This window comes from Diadema antillarum, unplaced genomic scaffold (genome assembly GCF_040938485.1).
Source record: "Diadema antillarum isolate AM-2024a unplaced genomic scaffold, OU_Dant_1.0 seq00001878_RagTag, whole genome shotgun sequence".
NCBI classification, from domain to species: Eukaryota; Metazoa; Echinodermata; class Echinoidea; order Diadematoida; family Diadematidae; genus Diadema; species Diadema antillarum.
The window spans coordinates 323,386-337,959 of NW_027272546.1; the positions used below are offsets into that span (position 1 = coordinate 323,386).

At 38.6% G+C, this 14,574-nt stretch overlaps 2 protein-coding genes across 2 annotated transcripts in view; one reads left to right on the forward strand and one right to left on the reverse strand.

Moving 5' to 3' along the window:
• LOC139712939 (methionine aminopeptidase 1D, mitochondrial-like) overlaps positions 1 to 14,574 on the reverse strand; it is a 41,806-nt gene that overhangs the window by 11,371 nt on the left and 15,861 nt on the right. The window contains exon 7 of the mRNA XM_071624720.1: positions 5,175 to 5,301. Within this exon, the coding sequence (XP_071480821.1) occupies positions 5,175 to 5,301 (127 nt within the window). The remainder of the gene's footprint in view (positions 1 to 5,174; positions 5,302 to 14,574) is intronic.
• On the forward strand, positions 5,521 to 6,552 carry LOC139712936 (uncharacterized). Its single transcript, XM_071624717.1, has one exon. The coding sequence runs from the start codon at positions 5,521 to 5,523 to the stop codon at positions 6,550 to 6,552; it is 1,032 nt and encodes a 343-aa protein (XP_071480818.1).

The following is a 14,574-nucleotide window of genomic DNA, read 5'->3' on the forward strand; positions in this document are numbered from 1 at the left end:
GAAACATGTACATGTATTGAAGCCACTGAAAGTGCCACATGCTGTGCTCCTTGTGTATTTAAGTATGATTGCATTGGAGCTGAGTCAAGCTAAATCTTTATGTAAATATCAAACATGTCTGAAAACATTTACACAGATGTCAATTGTATGCCTTTCTCATCAATACAGAGTTCACAAAATTTTACACGGTAAAGTCAACTGTTGAATAATTCAAATTATCATACACGGATATGACAGACCCCTAAACACTGTTTGCATGGGTCAAACAATGAATAGGTACACATATGCAATCCAAACACTCCCAGGTGTATTCAATGTTGGATTATTTTATTGCAACATTATCAAAAGCACCTTTCAATTAATTCATCCCCTTCATGTTTACAGGACTAGACTTCAATTCAAATAAGAGATTATACAATACATCATCAAGATGCGAATCATGTACAGTGTACATGCATAATTCTCAGTGCAACTGAAGGGTGAATAATTGAATAGAAGATTTGACCTGTAAAATACTGCTTGGATAGTCTCTTAGCAAGCTCCCCCCCCCCCCAAAAAAAAAAAAAAAAAAAGTGAGATGGGATGCTCAAATCAAGAAACTTAAAAAATCATGCTTTAAAAATACTCACACCAATTTCATCTGAAATAATGAGTTGTTCATTTAAAATATCTATTTTCAAGACATATCGATAGCTTCCATTTCTTTCTTGACTTACTATACCTTGCACATACTGTAGAGTAAAATATCCCGTTTGCGGCAGTTTAAGCATTGTTAAGGGTTTTTCCAACTTGTAAACGAATCAGGCAAATTATTTTCAACCATTTCATATATTATAGACAAGATTATTCATTAACGCAATTGTTTTCATGAAAGAAATTTATCATTGACCAACGCAGTTTTCATGATTTACCAGGGCAAAACCCGGCACAATTTTCGCCGATAAGGGCGATATGCGACGTAGTATTTCTGCTTGCGGCACGATGTACAATCCCTATGCAATACGTGCGTGCTCCGCAATCTTTAGCTGAACGCCTTCACATGTCTCGCGAACATTGCGTAAGCGCCAATTCCCATTGCGAAAGCACGTGAAAATAGCGGGCGCACATGCATTGGCCGCAAACAAGATCGCAATTCTGGCGGTGTTGTTGATGTCTTTCTCGTGTTTTTCTGAATTTTTTCGATCGTAACATCCACATCCACTTTCCGAACAAAAATGGCGGCCCACATCGGCTCGCGAAAGTTCTATTCTATGTGAGGATATGTTTTCAAAATCCATGAGCATCGGGAAAACGACAAAAAATCAAGTTTCTTGGACCATTATTTCTTAATTGTTATGTTAAGAGGTACGGAAAATTTTATTTTGGATGCGATATGTTGTCATTTAGGTGAGAAAATTTCACTTTCGTCAGAGATCGTGCCCATTTCATCGGTTGGTTTTTGTTGATTATTAGTGTGTTAGTATATGTGTAGTGTGCATGTAACAGTGCAATGCTGTGTTTAGCTGTATATTACCGTGTATGTTGTACCTGCCACGAACGGCTGCACAGCCGCTTACTGACGCAGTTACTCTATACGCCAAATATTTCGCGAGGTTTTTATTTTTCTTGAATTTCGCGAGTCGGGTGCTACTTGCGAAATAAAAGACACACGAAAATATTGACTCTGATCCCGATGTGAATGTGATGTACGCGGCGTATACATTTTCTCCGTTCAGTACAGGACTCCAAGATCGTGAATTTAACCACTCGCGATATCGTCGGGAATTCTTGATTCCCGAAAATTTAGACTCGCGAAATATATGGTGTATATAGTACATTTATTATAAACAAAAGCTTGCTATAACTCATAAATGCATGTATTTTCTTATTCTATGGAGTACATGATGAGATTTGATTATAAATACACACACATGTTGCCCTAGATTGTACAGTTTGATTGATTTAATGTTTCTGGAAATGATGTCTTGCAATATTTGAAGGCAGCAGTTCTCATTGGCAATGCAGAAAAGGCCTCACCGCAGTTTGTATGTTGTACATTCATGCAGGTATTCAAACACTATCTTATTCTTCATGGCAGTTACCAAACACAATTCTTAGAGTGGAAGACTTAGTAAGCATAAATTTATATACAAATACAATTTATAACATTTCTCAATGCTACATGTGACGCTACAGTATAGTTGGAGTAAAGTTTGGCACATGCTACTTTGTGTATATGCCACCTTCACACAAACTCTAAAGATCATCCAATCAATTTTCTACCTTGTATGTGTCAGATGGATATACTGGATTGGGCCCTGCTTGTCTGAGGAGAAGTGAGGAAGAATCTTATATGTACACAGATTGCATCTCTCCAACACATGGGCCCTCCACTCTATGTCTCATCTGAGGGACAGGGTGTTATCACCTGTTATAAAATGGGTTCAAGAATGTAGCCAATTGGAAGCGCTGAAATGAGTCACGTGTGCGTGCATTAATTTTTACTATCTAAAGCGTAAAGTCACTGACGTCACAATGTTTACACTAGCAGTGCGCACTTAATCAGTTGTTACAAGTGCGTCGCGCGCTACCATACGCGCTATCAATCCTGTAAACAACTTCTCGTTCGGGCTGCCAGCCGGCCTTTCTTGTGCACAACAATCATGTGGCGTACGTATACGCTTATACGTACAGTACTTACATGTGCGGGATTTCCGAGTGCGACGTGCGTAAATGTTTGGGACGAACATCCTCGGACGTCTTGACCCACAAAGATACGTGAAAAACACTGACAAACGCTGTTAGTTTTCGAATTTTCGACCCATTCTATAAAACAAATGATGCACAGGATTATTTCGTGGCGTTAGTGGAGGCGTAGCTCACTCTCGGGTATTTACAATGTAGTGCATGTTTCACAATTGTAAATACCCTCGAGTGCACTATACGCCTACACTAACGCACTCTATCCTGTGCATCATTTGTATTTACTGCAGTGAGCAGCATGATAAGAATGCTCGCCTAAACTCGAGACCAAGTCTCTGGATTGCAATGCAGACATGCTATCCAGAGGGGGGTGCACCGGGTGTGCCCCCCCCCCCCTTTATGTTTTTTTTTTTTCAAAAAAAAGAAAAGTGCACCCCCTTTTATTTTTGTTAAAGAAACCAAGAAACCACCTTTGTGAGGCAACTGTACTAGTGGTGCCAGAAAAGTTGTGTTGAAGCCCCTTTTTTCTTTTTTTGCTCGTCGGCCGATGAAACCCGGAAGTGGCAGGAGAAACAGAAAAATTGCATGGAGGAGTCTTTTTTTTTTTTTTTTGCTCGCTCGCTTGTCAGCTGATTAACTCAAAAGTGGCACCAGAAATATTTTTTGCATCCCCAATGTGAAACATAAACATGAACTAAAAGGTCCACTTTTTCAAATTCTGAACCCTCCCATGAAATCCTAGCAACGGGCCTGCGACTGGACCACCTCAAGTTAGTGATAGATAGGGTCTACAGATAAAGCTAATTTCAATGTCAGAGTGAAAGCATACCAACGATGAACTGTTGCAATGAGGCTAACCAGTTCCTCCAGTATTATTAAAGGGTCTTACTTCTGCCATTGAGAATCCTTCTTTGTTAACATAACCATTTACATCTTCTAGCTTCGACCATCACAGATTTGAGAAAATCCTTTTATTTGTTTTGATTTAAGACAGGCACTCAATGTTTCACCAGCTGCAAACCATGAATGGTGGGCAATATTACATTATTGAAGTCACAGTGTTACCTTGAGCAATAGATATCATTTCTCTTTGGATTGCAGTTTTACATCAAAAGGGTAGAGTTGATTGCCATTAATTTCAAGCTGTAGTATTGAACTAGCAGAAAAGTGCATCACTTTCTATTAGCAGCTGGAGTTAAGAAATATGCTTATGGTTCCATGCCTTCAAGCAGGGTGCTAAAAGCTGACATGCCTGCTCACCCAGGACACCTACAATTCACTGTTGGGTTAGTATAACGGATAAGTGCTTGTTCATTGAAAGGTGCACTGGCATTATGGAGTTTTATGATTTCAGAAATAACACGTAACTGAAATCCATCACACATATCACATATTATCTGCTAGATATTTTTGGTGATTACACTATAACCTTTGGGAATGTCATAACTTTTATTTAACATCCTTTCTTTCATGACCTCTCACAATTTGCATAATCTTTTTTTGTTTCTTTTTTATGTTAGTACGACAATCAATACAACAAGAAATTCAAGGGACTGTCACAGAATATATTCATATAAAAAGAAAATTTTCATCTGTGATTTTGAAAAATGTACAGAATTCAACATATATGCTTGTTGTTTCATGCCCATGAAATAAACGGGATAAAAGACCAAAGCCATCACCTCTGGAGTCACTGCACAAAAAGATTAGGGGCAAAAATGAAAAAGAAACTGCACCGATGAGGAAGAAATAAGAAATTAAACACTGCCCTCTACTTCACTCACAGTCACAACTTCCAGTAGACATTCTGAGCTAAACTTTCCATACCACAAGGTCTTACATATGCAGCATGTGTAGAATGCGTATGAGTCTTAAAACCTGCATAACAATATACCTCACCATGCAACAGCTTAGAACTGCATACGCGTACCTAGTGTTTGCAGTGGGAGTAGCAGGGATGCACAAAATAGCTGAACTGTAAATTGAATTTTTTTTGTCTTCTTTTCAAGTCAGACAAATGTCACTGTTATGTTTTAGATGACAGGTCAACAGTCTAATTGGTTATTACTTCAGGGTGTTTTTTTTCCAATTTCTGTTTCTGTATAACATGTATTTTGCCTTCATAATTGGAGGTTGTGAGTGGAATTTGAGTCATAAGAGCAAGTTCAATTGGCAATATGTTTAACAGGACATTTACTTCTGAACTTCAAATTCAATCTTTATCTAAACAAAACAAAACAGAGACTACCATAGCGATTCAAATGAAAAATAAACATCCTATTTGACAATCTATTCATTTCAATACTTTTTGCAATCTTAATTTTTACCTACATACTAGAGCTTGTGAGAGGGTATTGGGTGGGTTGGAGGGCAAGTTTCTTCTACGACATTTTTAACATCATTTTTACTACACAGGGGTCCAAGTTACTGTTTATCTCTACAGCACTGACCACGGTACAGTGACAATATCAAAAGGCAATTTGACCTCTCACCTGGTGTGATTCACAGCTGACACTGTCCACTGGTCATCTCCGATGGACGGCTTGTCCATCCTCTCCAGCAGCACTGGCTCAATGGTGAAGGTCATTCCAGCCATCATCAACTCTGCGTACGCATTGGCTGTATCAAAGGGGAGGGGAGAGAGACAAGGATTTAAAGGGACATTCCCGACAAGCTATATAATGTCACATCATGAGCGACATGAGCGGCATGAGCGACATGAGCGGTTAGAGCGAGCAGACGTGGGGCATCTTAGCTCTCAGTATACCTCCAAACATTCAAATGCACACTTAGAATACCACTGTATGCCTGTACCATATCGTCGGAAATTTTAGAAGTATGCTGAACACGACAAACTCTCGTGGAAACAGCGAATACTACCTTAGGAAAACAACCTGCCAAAAGGACCAAACTCGTGGGGGAAATCACCCAACAAAAACGCCTTCCTCTAGCGGTAGTGTCATGCCGGGTACTTCGGGTACCAATCGCCCCCCACGGCAAGGAGCCCGCCGACCAAGCATGACCCAACAGCAACCCCCAATGAGCAACAGCAACCCCCAACGCGCCGACGCGATGGAAGCGGCCCAATCCGACCCGGACCCGAATGAACACTTGCTCTCTGAAATGAGGAAAATGTTCTCCGACTTCCAAGTGGAACTACGGGCCAAACTGGATCATGTCATTTTGGATTTGGATGCCGTCAAAAATGATCTCGCCTCGGTTAAATCCACCATGCAGGATCTCGAAGGGTCTGTAGCAGATACTTCAGCGAGAATCTGTACGGTTGAATCCGAAAAAATCCCTAACCTTGAACGATACCTGGATCAAATCAAAGCCGAGTTCGAGGAAAAACTAATGGAACACGAAATTCACCACCGCAAGCAGAATTTGTTGTTTTATGGTATACCAGCCCAACCCCAAGAAAACATCTACAAAACTGCCTCCAAAGCTTTTGCCAAAATTTTGGATATCCCCAACGAAGAGGCAGACAACATCCAAATCGTCAACGCCCATCGATTGCCAACAAAGAAAACCCCCTCCGGAACCAGTGGTTCACCTACAGCCCCGGACCCCGTCATCGTCCGATTTGCAAGAATGTACGACCGAGATCGAGTTTTGCGCGCCTTCGAGCAGCCACGACGACAGCCCACGGATCGCAACGGGGACCTAGCGGCAGGCGAACGCATCACTGTACGTACAGACCTCCCTGCTAGAATGAAACAAGAACGTGGTCGCCTGGCCGGCATTGCCTACAACATTCGCAAATCCCAACATCTGAAAACCAGGATTACTGTTCATCACACCAAGGTCATGCTTCAAACGAAGAACCCGAATGAACCTTCATCTAAGTGGTCGATGTGGTCCGAATAGCATCCGGTATCCATCCCTCCCTTCCTTAAATTCAAACAAAGGTAACTTTAAATGTTTAATATTTCTGATAAGGTTAGATTAAAAGTTTTTGTTAGTTGATGGAGAGTAACATTTTCTCCAATGTATGTTGTAACAGAATTTTAAGAATTCACTACAGTGCTGGCACTCAACGCCGAAGTCAGGTTGGTCAACAGCGACCCCCTATACTCCAGTACACAGTGAGTCATTAACCCTGCGAATTCACGTAAATCTACAATGTATTTGTAAAATATTGTGCTACAAATAGAGTCGGTTTCATGAAGCGCCGAAGGAACAGTGTAACAGATTTTAACTCCAAAAATTATATCAAACTGATAAGTTAATTGCATGAAGATTTCTACTGCATATGTATCAGACGCATGTTTTCACACCATATACTATAGAGTTCGGAGAGATGTCCCCATCTTAATGAAACCAGGCAAACTGCACTTCGGCGCTCCATGATATCAATATTGTATACCTCGCCACGAATCCCATGCTGAACACTTATAGATTGCAACTATTTATCGTTGAAATTGAAGTTACCCCCCCCCCCCCCTCTTTTGTGTGTGTGTGTGTGTGTATGTTTCAAGCAAACCAATAACTTTTGTATGATGTTTCGCACCGCTTTATGAACCGGACTTATTTGTACTATTGCTATCAGCTGTCACAAATGTACACACCCCACAAAAGATGATTGTAATAATGTCGTATTTGAATTGATTTTCATCACGGCGATTCGTAGAAATGTTGTCACTGGCTGTACTTCGGCGTACCTAGGCCTTCTGCCTGTGATACATGAAGAATTTTTGTCTAACAAGTCTAATACAAAGAAGGGTTATTTCGAGATCCCAGTTGAAAGATAGACACCTGTAAATCAAAAGTGTTGGCAAGCAGATTTGATTGTCTTCTAGATATGTAGCAATACATTCATATCATATATACATTGTCATTACCCTTGCGTTGACAAATATGAATTATCATATAAGAAAGTGCAATTGGTTATGTAAATCGCTTAAGAAATGTCGCCGTAAGTACTATTCACAGCGCTGCCTACGCCACTGAACGAGCCGCCCGAGAAGGCATGCACATGCAGATGTAGTCTGAATAACCTGTTCAGAATTGTCATAACGTTGCCAATTAGCGCTGTCTACCAATTCTCAATCTTGGCACAACCATCCTGTGAACTCAAGCAAATTAATATTACAACTAGAAATGTCGCTATGGCGACTGGTATGCCTCCGCCATAATGCATGATTCTCCTAATAGGTCTATAGTATATGTGGACAATGTGTGATTACATTTTCACAAAATTGGCAAAATATTAAAATGACATGTTTGTCACAAATGTATTGAATGGTTACCTTCCTTGACCTATGTTTAATTGGATGAATAGGAGAGCATGTATTTGGGGATTTAAGAACTTTAACTTGACTTTGACCATTTCATAAGTTTACGCACTGAGTAATTTTCAAGGTATGGAGAAAAAGCGCAATTTCTGTATTGAACAGTAAATTGTTATCATTTTCATCTGGCCTTTGATTTATAAGAGAAGCACTGTCAGGCAGAACATACATAAATTCAGCATGTACTAAGTTTCAAGATAACTTGAGCCACTTCCGAGATATGGAGAAAAAAGTAAGTTCAGCACTTTCACTTGATCTTTGACCTTTTGACCTTTGACCTTCTTGGCAAAAAAAAAAATCCCAGAGAAGCTCTATTGGGTTAGACATGCATACATCAAGTCTTAAAAAAAAAAAATCCTGCTGGCATTGCATAAATATAAGGAAAATAGTAAGATTTTGAAGTATTGCCCTTGACCTTTGACCCCTGACCTTTGACCCCATGAACCCTAAATTCCCTAGATAACCACTGCCAGTCAGTAGATGCATATACACTATGTTCCATGAAGATACCTTGAACAATTTCCAAGATACAGAGAAAAAAGTGAAATTTTAACATTTTACTTGACCTTTTGACCTTTGACCTTTTGACCTCATGACCCCAAACTTTCACCAGAGAATCTTAATTGGGTAGTACATGTATACACTAAGTTTCAAGAAAATATCTTTAGGCATTGCATAGATATGGGGGAAATTGTAAAATTTTGAGCATTTGACCTTGACCTTTTGACCTTTGACCTTGAGCATGTGCACCCAAAAGTTGATAGGCACAACTTCACCCCCTAATACACATACATGCCAAGTTTCATTAGGATACCTCAAAAGGTTTTGGTAGTTACCCTGTCCACAAAATTCATTACGGACGGACGGAAGGACGGACGGAAGGACGGACGGACGGACGGAAGGACGGACGGACGGACGGACGGACGGACGGACGGACAACCCGAAAACATAATGCCTCCGGCACCACTTCGTGGCGGAGGCATAAAAATACTATGAATAGAGTCGGCTTCATGAAGCGCCGAAGAGACACTGTCACTTACTTTATTCTTAAAAGTAATAGTTTTTATTGAACATGAAGATTCGTGGTGCGTCTGTATCAGACACCTGTTTTTACACCATTCATGAACATAATTATAGAGATCGGATACAGGTCTTCCATGTTATAATGAAACTAGGCTTATTGCACCTCGGTGCTCCAGGCCATCAATCTTGTATAGCCCGCCCCAAATCCCATGATGAACACCTACAAAGTATAACTATTGTATTTATTTTTGAAAGTTGAAGTTACCCCCAACCCACCCTCCCCTTATGCTTCAAGCAAACTAATAATTTTGGTATTATGTTTTTGCATTATTTATGAACCAGGTTTAACTATGTATTTGTTATCAACCGTTTTTAATATATATATACACCCCATAATAGATGATTAGAATAATGTTGTATTTGAATCAAGTTCTTTTCTCAGCGATCCGTGGTATTGTTGTGCTACGGCGTACATAGGCCTTCTGTCTGCGGTGCATGTAGAGTTCTGTGGAGAAGGGTCATTTCTAGACCCCGAAGTTTTATGTTGGACACCTGTAAATCATAAATGTGTTGGATTGATAGGAGGTAATCAAGTGTACATTTAATTGTCATTAACTTTGTATTGATAAACACGGATTATTACGTAAGAAATTGAAAATGGTTATATAGATTACTTAAGAAATGGCGCCTTAATTATTATTCACAGTACATAGCGCCCTCAAACCAACCACCCGAAAAGCTATGTAGTCAGAATAACCTGTTCTGAATTGCCATTACGTTGCTACATAGCGTTGTATACCCATTCTCACTCCTGGTACAAATACCAATGGTTAAGTTAATGTGCACCAGATGTTGTATGATTAACACCCCTGTGTGTTTAAAAAGATCTGATTGACTCTATGTTTCTTGTTGCTAGGCAATCCTTGAATACGAAAAAGCTGACATACATAGTAGTGAGCCAATACGGTCAATACCCTCATTCTCACTATTGGTACACATACCAAGGGACAAAATCCTGCCCACCAGTTGATACATGATTAACGCCTCCAAATATGTGTAAAAGAAGCTCCAGCTGTCATTATTATTCTTGTGATTATATAGGCAGTCCTTTGAGTATCATAGATGTAGCATACACAGTACTGAGTCACTGCGGTCAATGCGCTCATTCTAACTTTTTGCACTTTAATACCAAGAGGTAATTTCTGTCTACCAGATGTTGCACGATTAACACCTCGATCTGAATACGTATTAGAAAAACTCCGACTGCCGTTATCTTTCTTGTTGCTAAGCAGTCAATTCAGTATGAAAAATTTGGTATACGTAGTATTGAGTCAGTACGGGCAGGTATCGGACACATTTTTGCCTCTTTAAGGTATTTAGTAAACACTGGTCGACAGGTTATCTATATCCGCAATAGAGCTTGAGCCCCGGTCGATTGGTATCACACTTTATTCAGTGATTAGGTTTTAAATAGATAATTTTAGTATGACGGTCGGTTTAGTGAGCTTAACCTAGCATATGTGTTGATACTACTGTCGCCCCAAAGACAAGACTGAAAACAAAACAAAATTAAACAACGGCACAGTTCGGCGTTTTTTTATAATTTCTCGCTATTGTATCCATTCACATTATTGATTACTACATCATACAATCGGGTGTATTTATGAACTACAGTTTCTATGTTGAATATCTCCAAACTGTTTGCGAACAGTTTCTATGTTGAATATCTCCGAACTGTTTGCGTAGTAGATGGTAAAGTCTGTATTCTTTTTTCTTTCTCTTGTTTTACGAGGCAAAGTTTGATAGTCGTAGGGTGTATTGCAGAATCAAATCGGTCTTTTATCCGACCCCAACTTCAATCCGTACATACTGTTACAGTCGTTAGCAATGCGGAGGCCCATCCATTATGTACTGTTTAACGCATGTCCGCATTTCTCCTGTCAACTGCCGAAGTGATGGTGCTTCAGTTTATTCAGCGCATTGCAACCAAACATTAATTTTTTTTTTCTTTTTCCTCTACTGATGTAATATATTGTCAAGGTATGGTGCACATTGGGGTGCATTGTGGGGTCGGCGTGGTTGGCTGCCGGGCCCCCTTCCACTCCTTTCATATGGTATAAAACCATGTGGAGGGGGGGGGGGGGGTCCGGTGGTTGACCGTGTTGGCCCTGCGGTGTGCTCCGGAGTGTCACTAACCCTTAATATGTTAAAGGGATAGTACAGTATTGGTGGAGATGAGAATTGGGCTTTAGACTTTTTGCGAGATACCAAGAAAACACTTATGATATAGTACAGAGCATACCATATTAAGAGGAATTCAAGGTTTATTTGATGGAGATCGGGTTTGGAGTGGCTGAAACATCCAAAAACAAAGTAAAACAAAACGATCGTAATAAAGTGTGGGTCCCACACTTTATCAGAATCGCTCTTTTTTGGATGTCTCAGCCGTTTCAAATCCGGTTTTCATCGAATAAATGTTGAATTCCTCATAGAATTACATGCTCTGTCATGTTTCATGAGGGGTTTCTCATTATCTCGCCAAAAAATGTTAGAAACCTGAAATTATGTCTCAACTAAGACTATACGGTCCCTTTAAGTGTAGGCCTCTTCACAGGTCAACAGACAACCGGTGATTCATTTTACAAACTACTACAAGTGACGCTTTGTATGTTGGACTAGACACCTGCACTACATCGAAAGCGGAAACTTTAGAAAATGTCAATGGTTGGTATGCATGCGGTGTAATTGCGAAAGCAATTATTATACAGGATGATCTGAAATAACCGCATTTCAACGTAATTGCGAAAGCAATTATTATACAGGATGATCTGAAATAACCGCATTTCAACGTTTCACACCCCTTATCAAAGAGCTCCATTTGTGTGTTACAGGTGAACCAGATTTTATGTTCTATTCTTATGATAGTAAATCCAGTGCAGGAGTTTTGGTAGAGTTTGCATTGAGGACTCAATGAGGTGAATAATAGTTAAATGTGCATTTATACGCAGATTTATAGCTAAGTTCCCCTGTTTGTTTGTTGTTGTTTTTTATGACTATAGTAGTAACGTAATCATGTTGACTCTGGCTCTAAGTATTTCGTTTCAATTACTCCTTTATAGTTTGTTACAGCACACCACGCACCGATGCACCTCATCGTATACACCCTGTGCATACGATATGCACTGCACTCCACGTTGCACCACGATATGCAGTTATCACATAATGTCACTCATTGTAAATGGATTTTGATTTTGGAATAGATGACCAACAGCTAGTGAACCACACAAGCCAATACTTCACTATCAACGAATTTAACAGTCAATTTCCTTTCAATACCGCAAATCAGATTTGTGCTAATTTCAGTTTAATTCATTTTAATATAAGAAGTTTAAATAAAAATTTTGAAATATTTGAATTATTTTAAAGTTCCCTCAATGATTTCCCATTTTCCGTCATAGGAGTTACCGAGACATGGTTGCACACCAATTCCCCGGACCTATTTGGCATTGAAAATTACAATTTTATTCGTAATGATAGAAAGTATGGCAAAGGAGGTGGGGTTGCCATGTACGTCAATAATCAAATTGAATTTAAAATTCAAACTGATTTGTGTATTCAGGAAGCAGAAAGTTTATTTATTGAAATCCTAAATGAAAATGAAAAAAATATTATAGTTGGTACTATTTACCGTCCTCCACAAAATGACATTCAATCTTTTTTTGATAACTTCGACCATTGTGTTAATGAAATCTTTGGAGAGAGAAAATCCATTTTCTTGATGGGAGATTACAATATAGATTTATTGGAACCTACCCATTTCCACGACATATTATTTTCCAATTCAATGCATCCCCACATCAATAAACCTACCAGAATAAATAACACCACACATAGCAAAACATTAATAGATAACATAATGTCTAACGTAATAACGGAAACCTGTACGAACGGCATTATTTACTCAGATATATCCGATCACCTACCAATTTTTATGATAAATGATAAATCTGTAACAACCCCAATACGTCACCAACCCAAACAATATTTGAAAATGCATAGAAATGTAACGCCACATAATATTGATTCATTGAATCAAGATTTATTTGAAGAACAATGGAATGACGTCTTTGAACTCCAAGATGTTAATTCTTCTTATGAAATTTTCTTACAAAAATTATTAGATTATTGTGATAAGCACATTCCTTTAACTCCTAAAAGAAAAGGAAGGAAAAAAGCTCGGCAACCCTGGATTACTCAAGGCCTTATACGTTCCATTCTCACTCGAAACCGTCTTTATAAAATATCTTTGAGAAAACCTACTTCTGAAAATGTGAAAAGGTATAAAACATATAGAAATAAATTAACTACCTTGATTCGAGTCTCACGTAAATCATATATTTCAAATAAACTCGAATCTAATAAGGATGATAAAAGTGCTCTTTGGCGGACTGTTAATGAAATACTCAAAAAGAAACCTACGGAATGTCCTGACAGCATTACTCATAACGATAATGTTATTACCAATCCTGACCAAATTGCAAATATTTTTAACAATTTTTTTGTTAATGTTGGTCCTTCTTTAGCAGCATCTATTCCTGCAAATGATACAAAGAATTATAAAGATTATTTATTTGAAAGTAATCAAAATTCTTTGTTTTTTACTCCAATTAATGAATCGGAAATTATTGATACTGTTCGATTTTTGAAATGTAGTAAATCCTGTGGGTCTGATAATTTAAGTGTGAATTTGTTGAAAAAAATAATTTACCCCCTAGCAGCCCCTCTCACCCATATATTCAATCTATCCCTACTCAACGGAAATTATCCAGACTCCTTCAAAACGGCCAAAGTTATCCCCATTCATAAAAGAGAAGATCCCTTAATGGTGAAAAATTATAGACCCATTTCATTGTTACCTGCAATATCGAAAATTTTAGAAAAAGTAGTTTACAAGCGTCTCCACTCGTTCATGATTGAAAATGAAATATTAAATGCGAATCAGTTTGGTTTTCGGAAAGGATTTTCTACCGATTATGCTATAATTAAATCTGTTGATAATATTATTGATGCGCTTTCTAAAAAGGAGCACATAATTGGAGTTTTTATGGACCTTAGTAAAGCGTTTGACACTATTGATCATGATATTTTACTTGAAAAATTATATAACTATGGTGTGAGAGGGATTACTCTGTCGTGGTTCAGAAGTTATCTAAGTCATCGAAAACAATATGTTGTATTTAAATTCACTCACTCAACATATTCAAACGTGTCATGCGGTGTCCCTCAGGGATCTATCCTTGGGCCCCTACTCTTTTTGATTTATATCAATGATATTATCAACTCCTCTCCTCGTTTAAATTTCATCTTATTTGCAGACGACACCAATGTTTTTTATTCCCACAAGGACATTGTAACACTGGTTGACACATTAAATACGGAATTAAGCAACATCTCGAAGTGGTTTAGAAGTAATAAGCTTTCATTGAATATTGATAAGACATGTTTTATACACTTTCATACGTTGCAATCCCAACCCACCCTTCCTCAAAGTATTTTTATTGATGATATAAACATT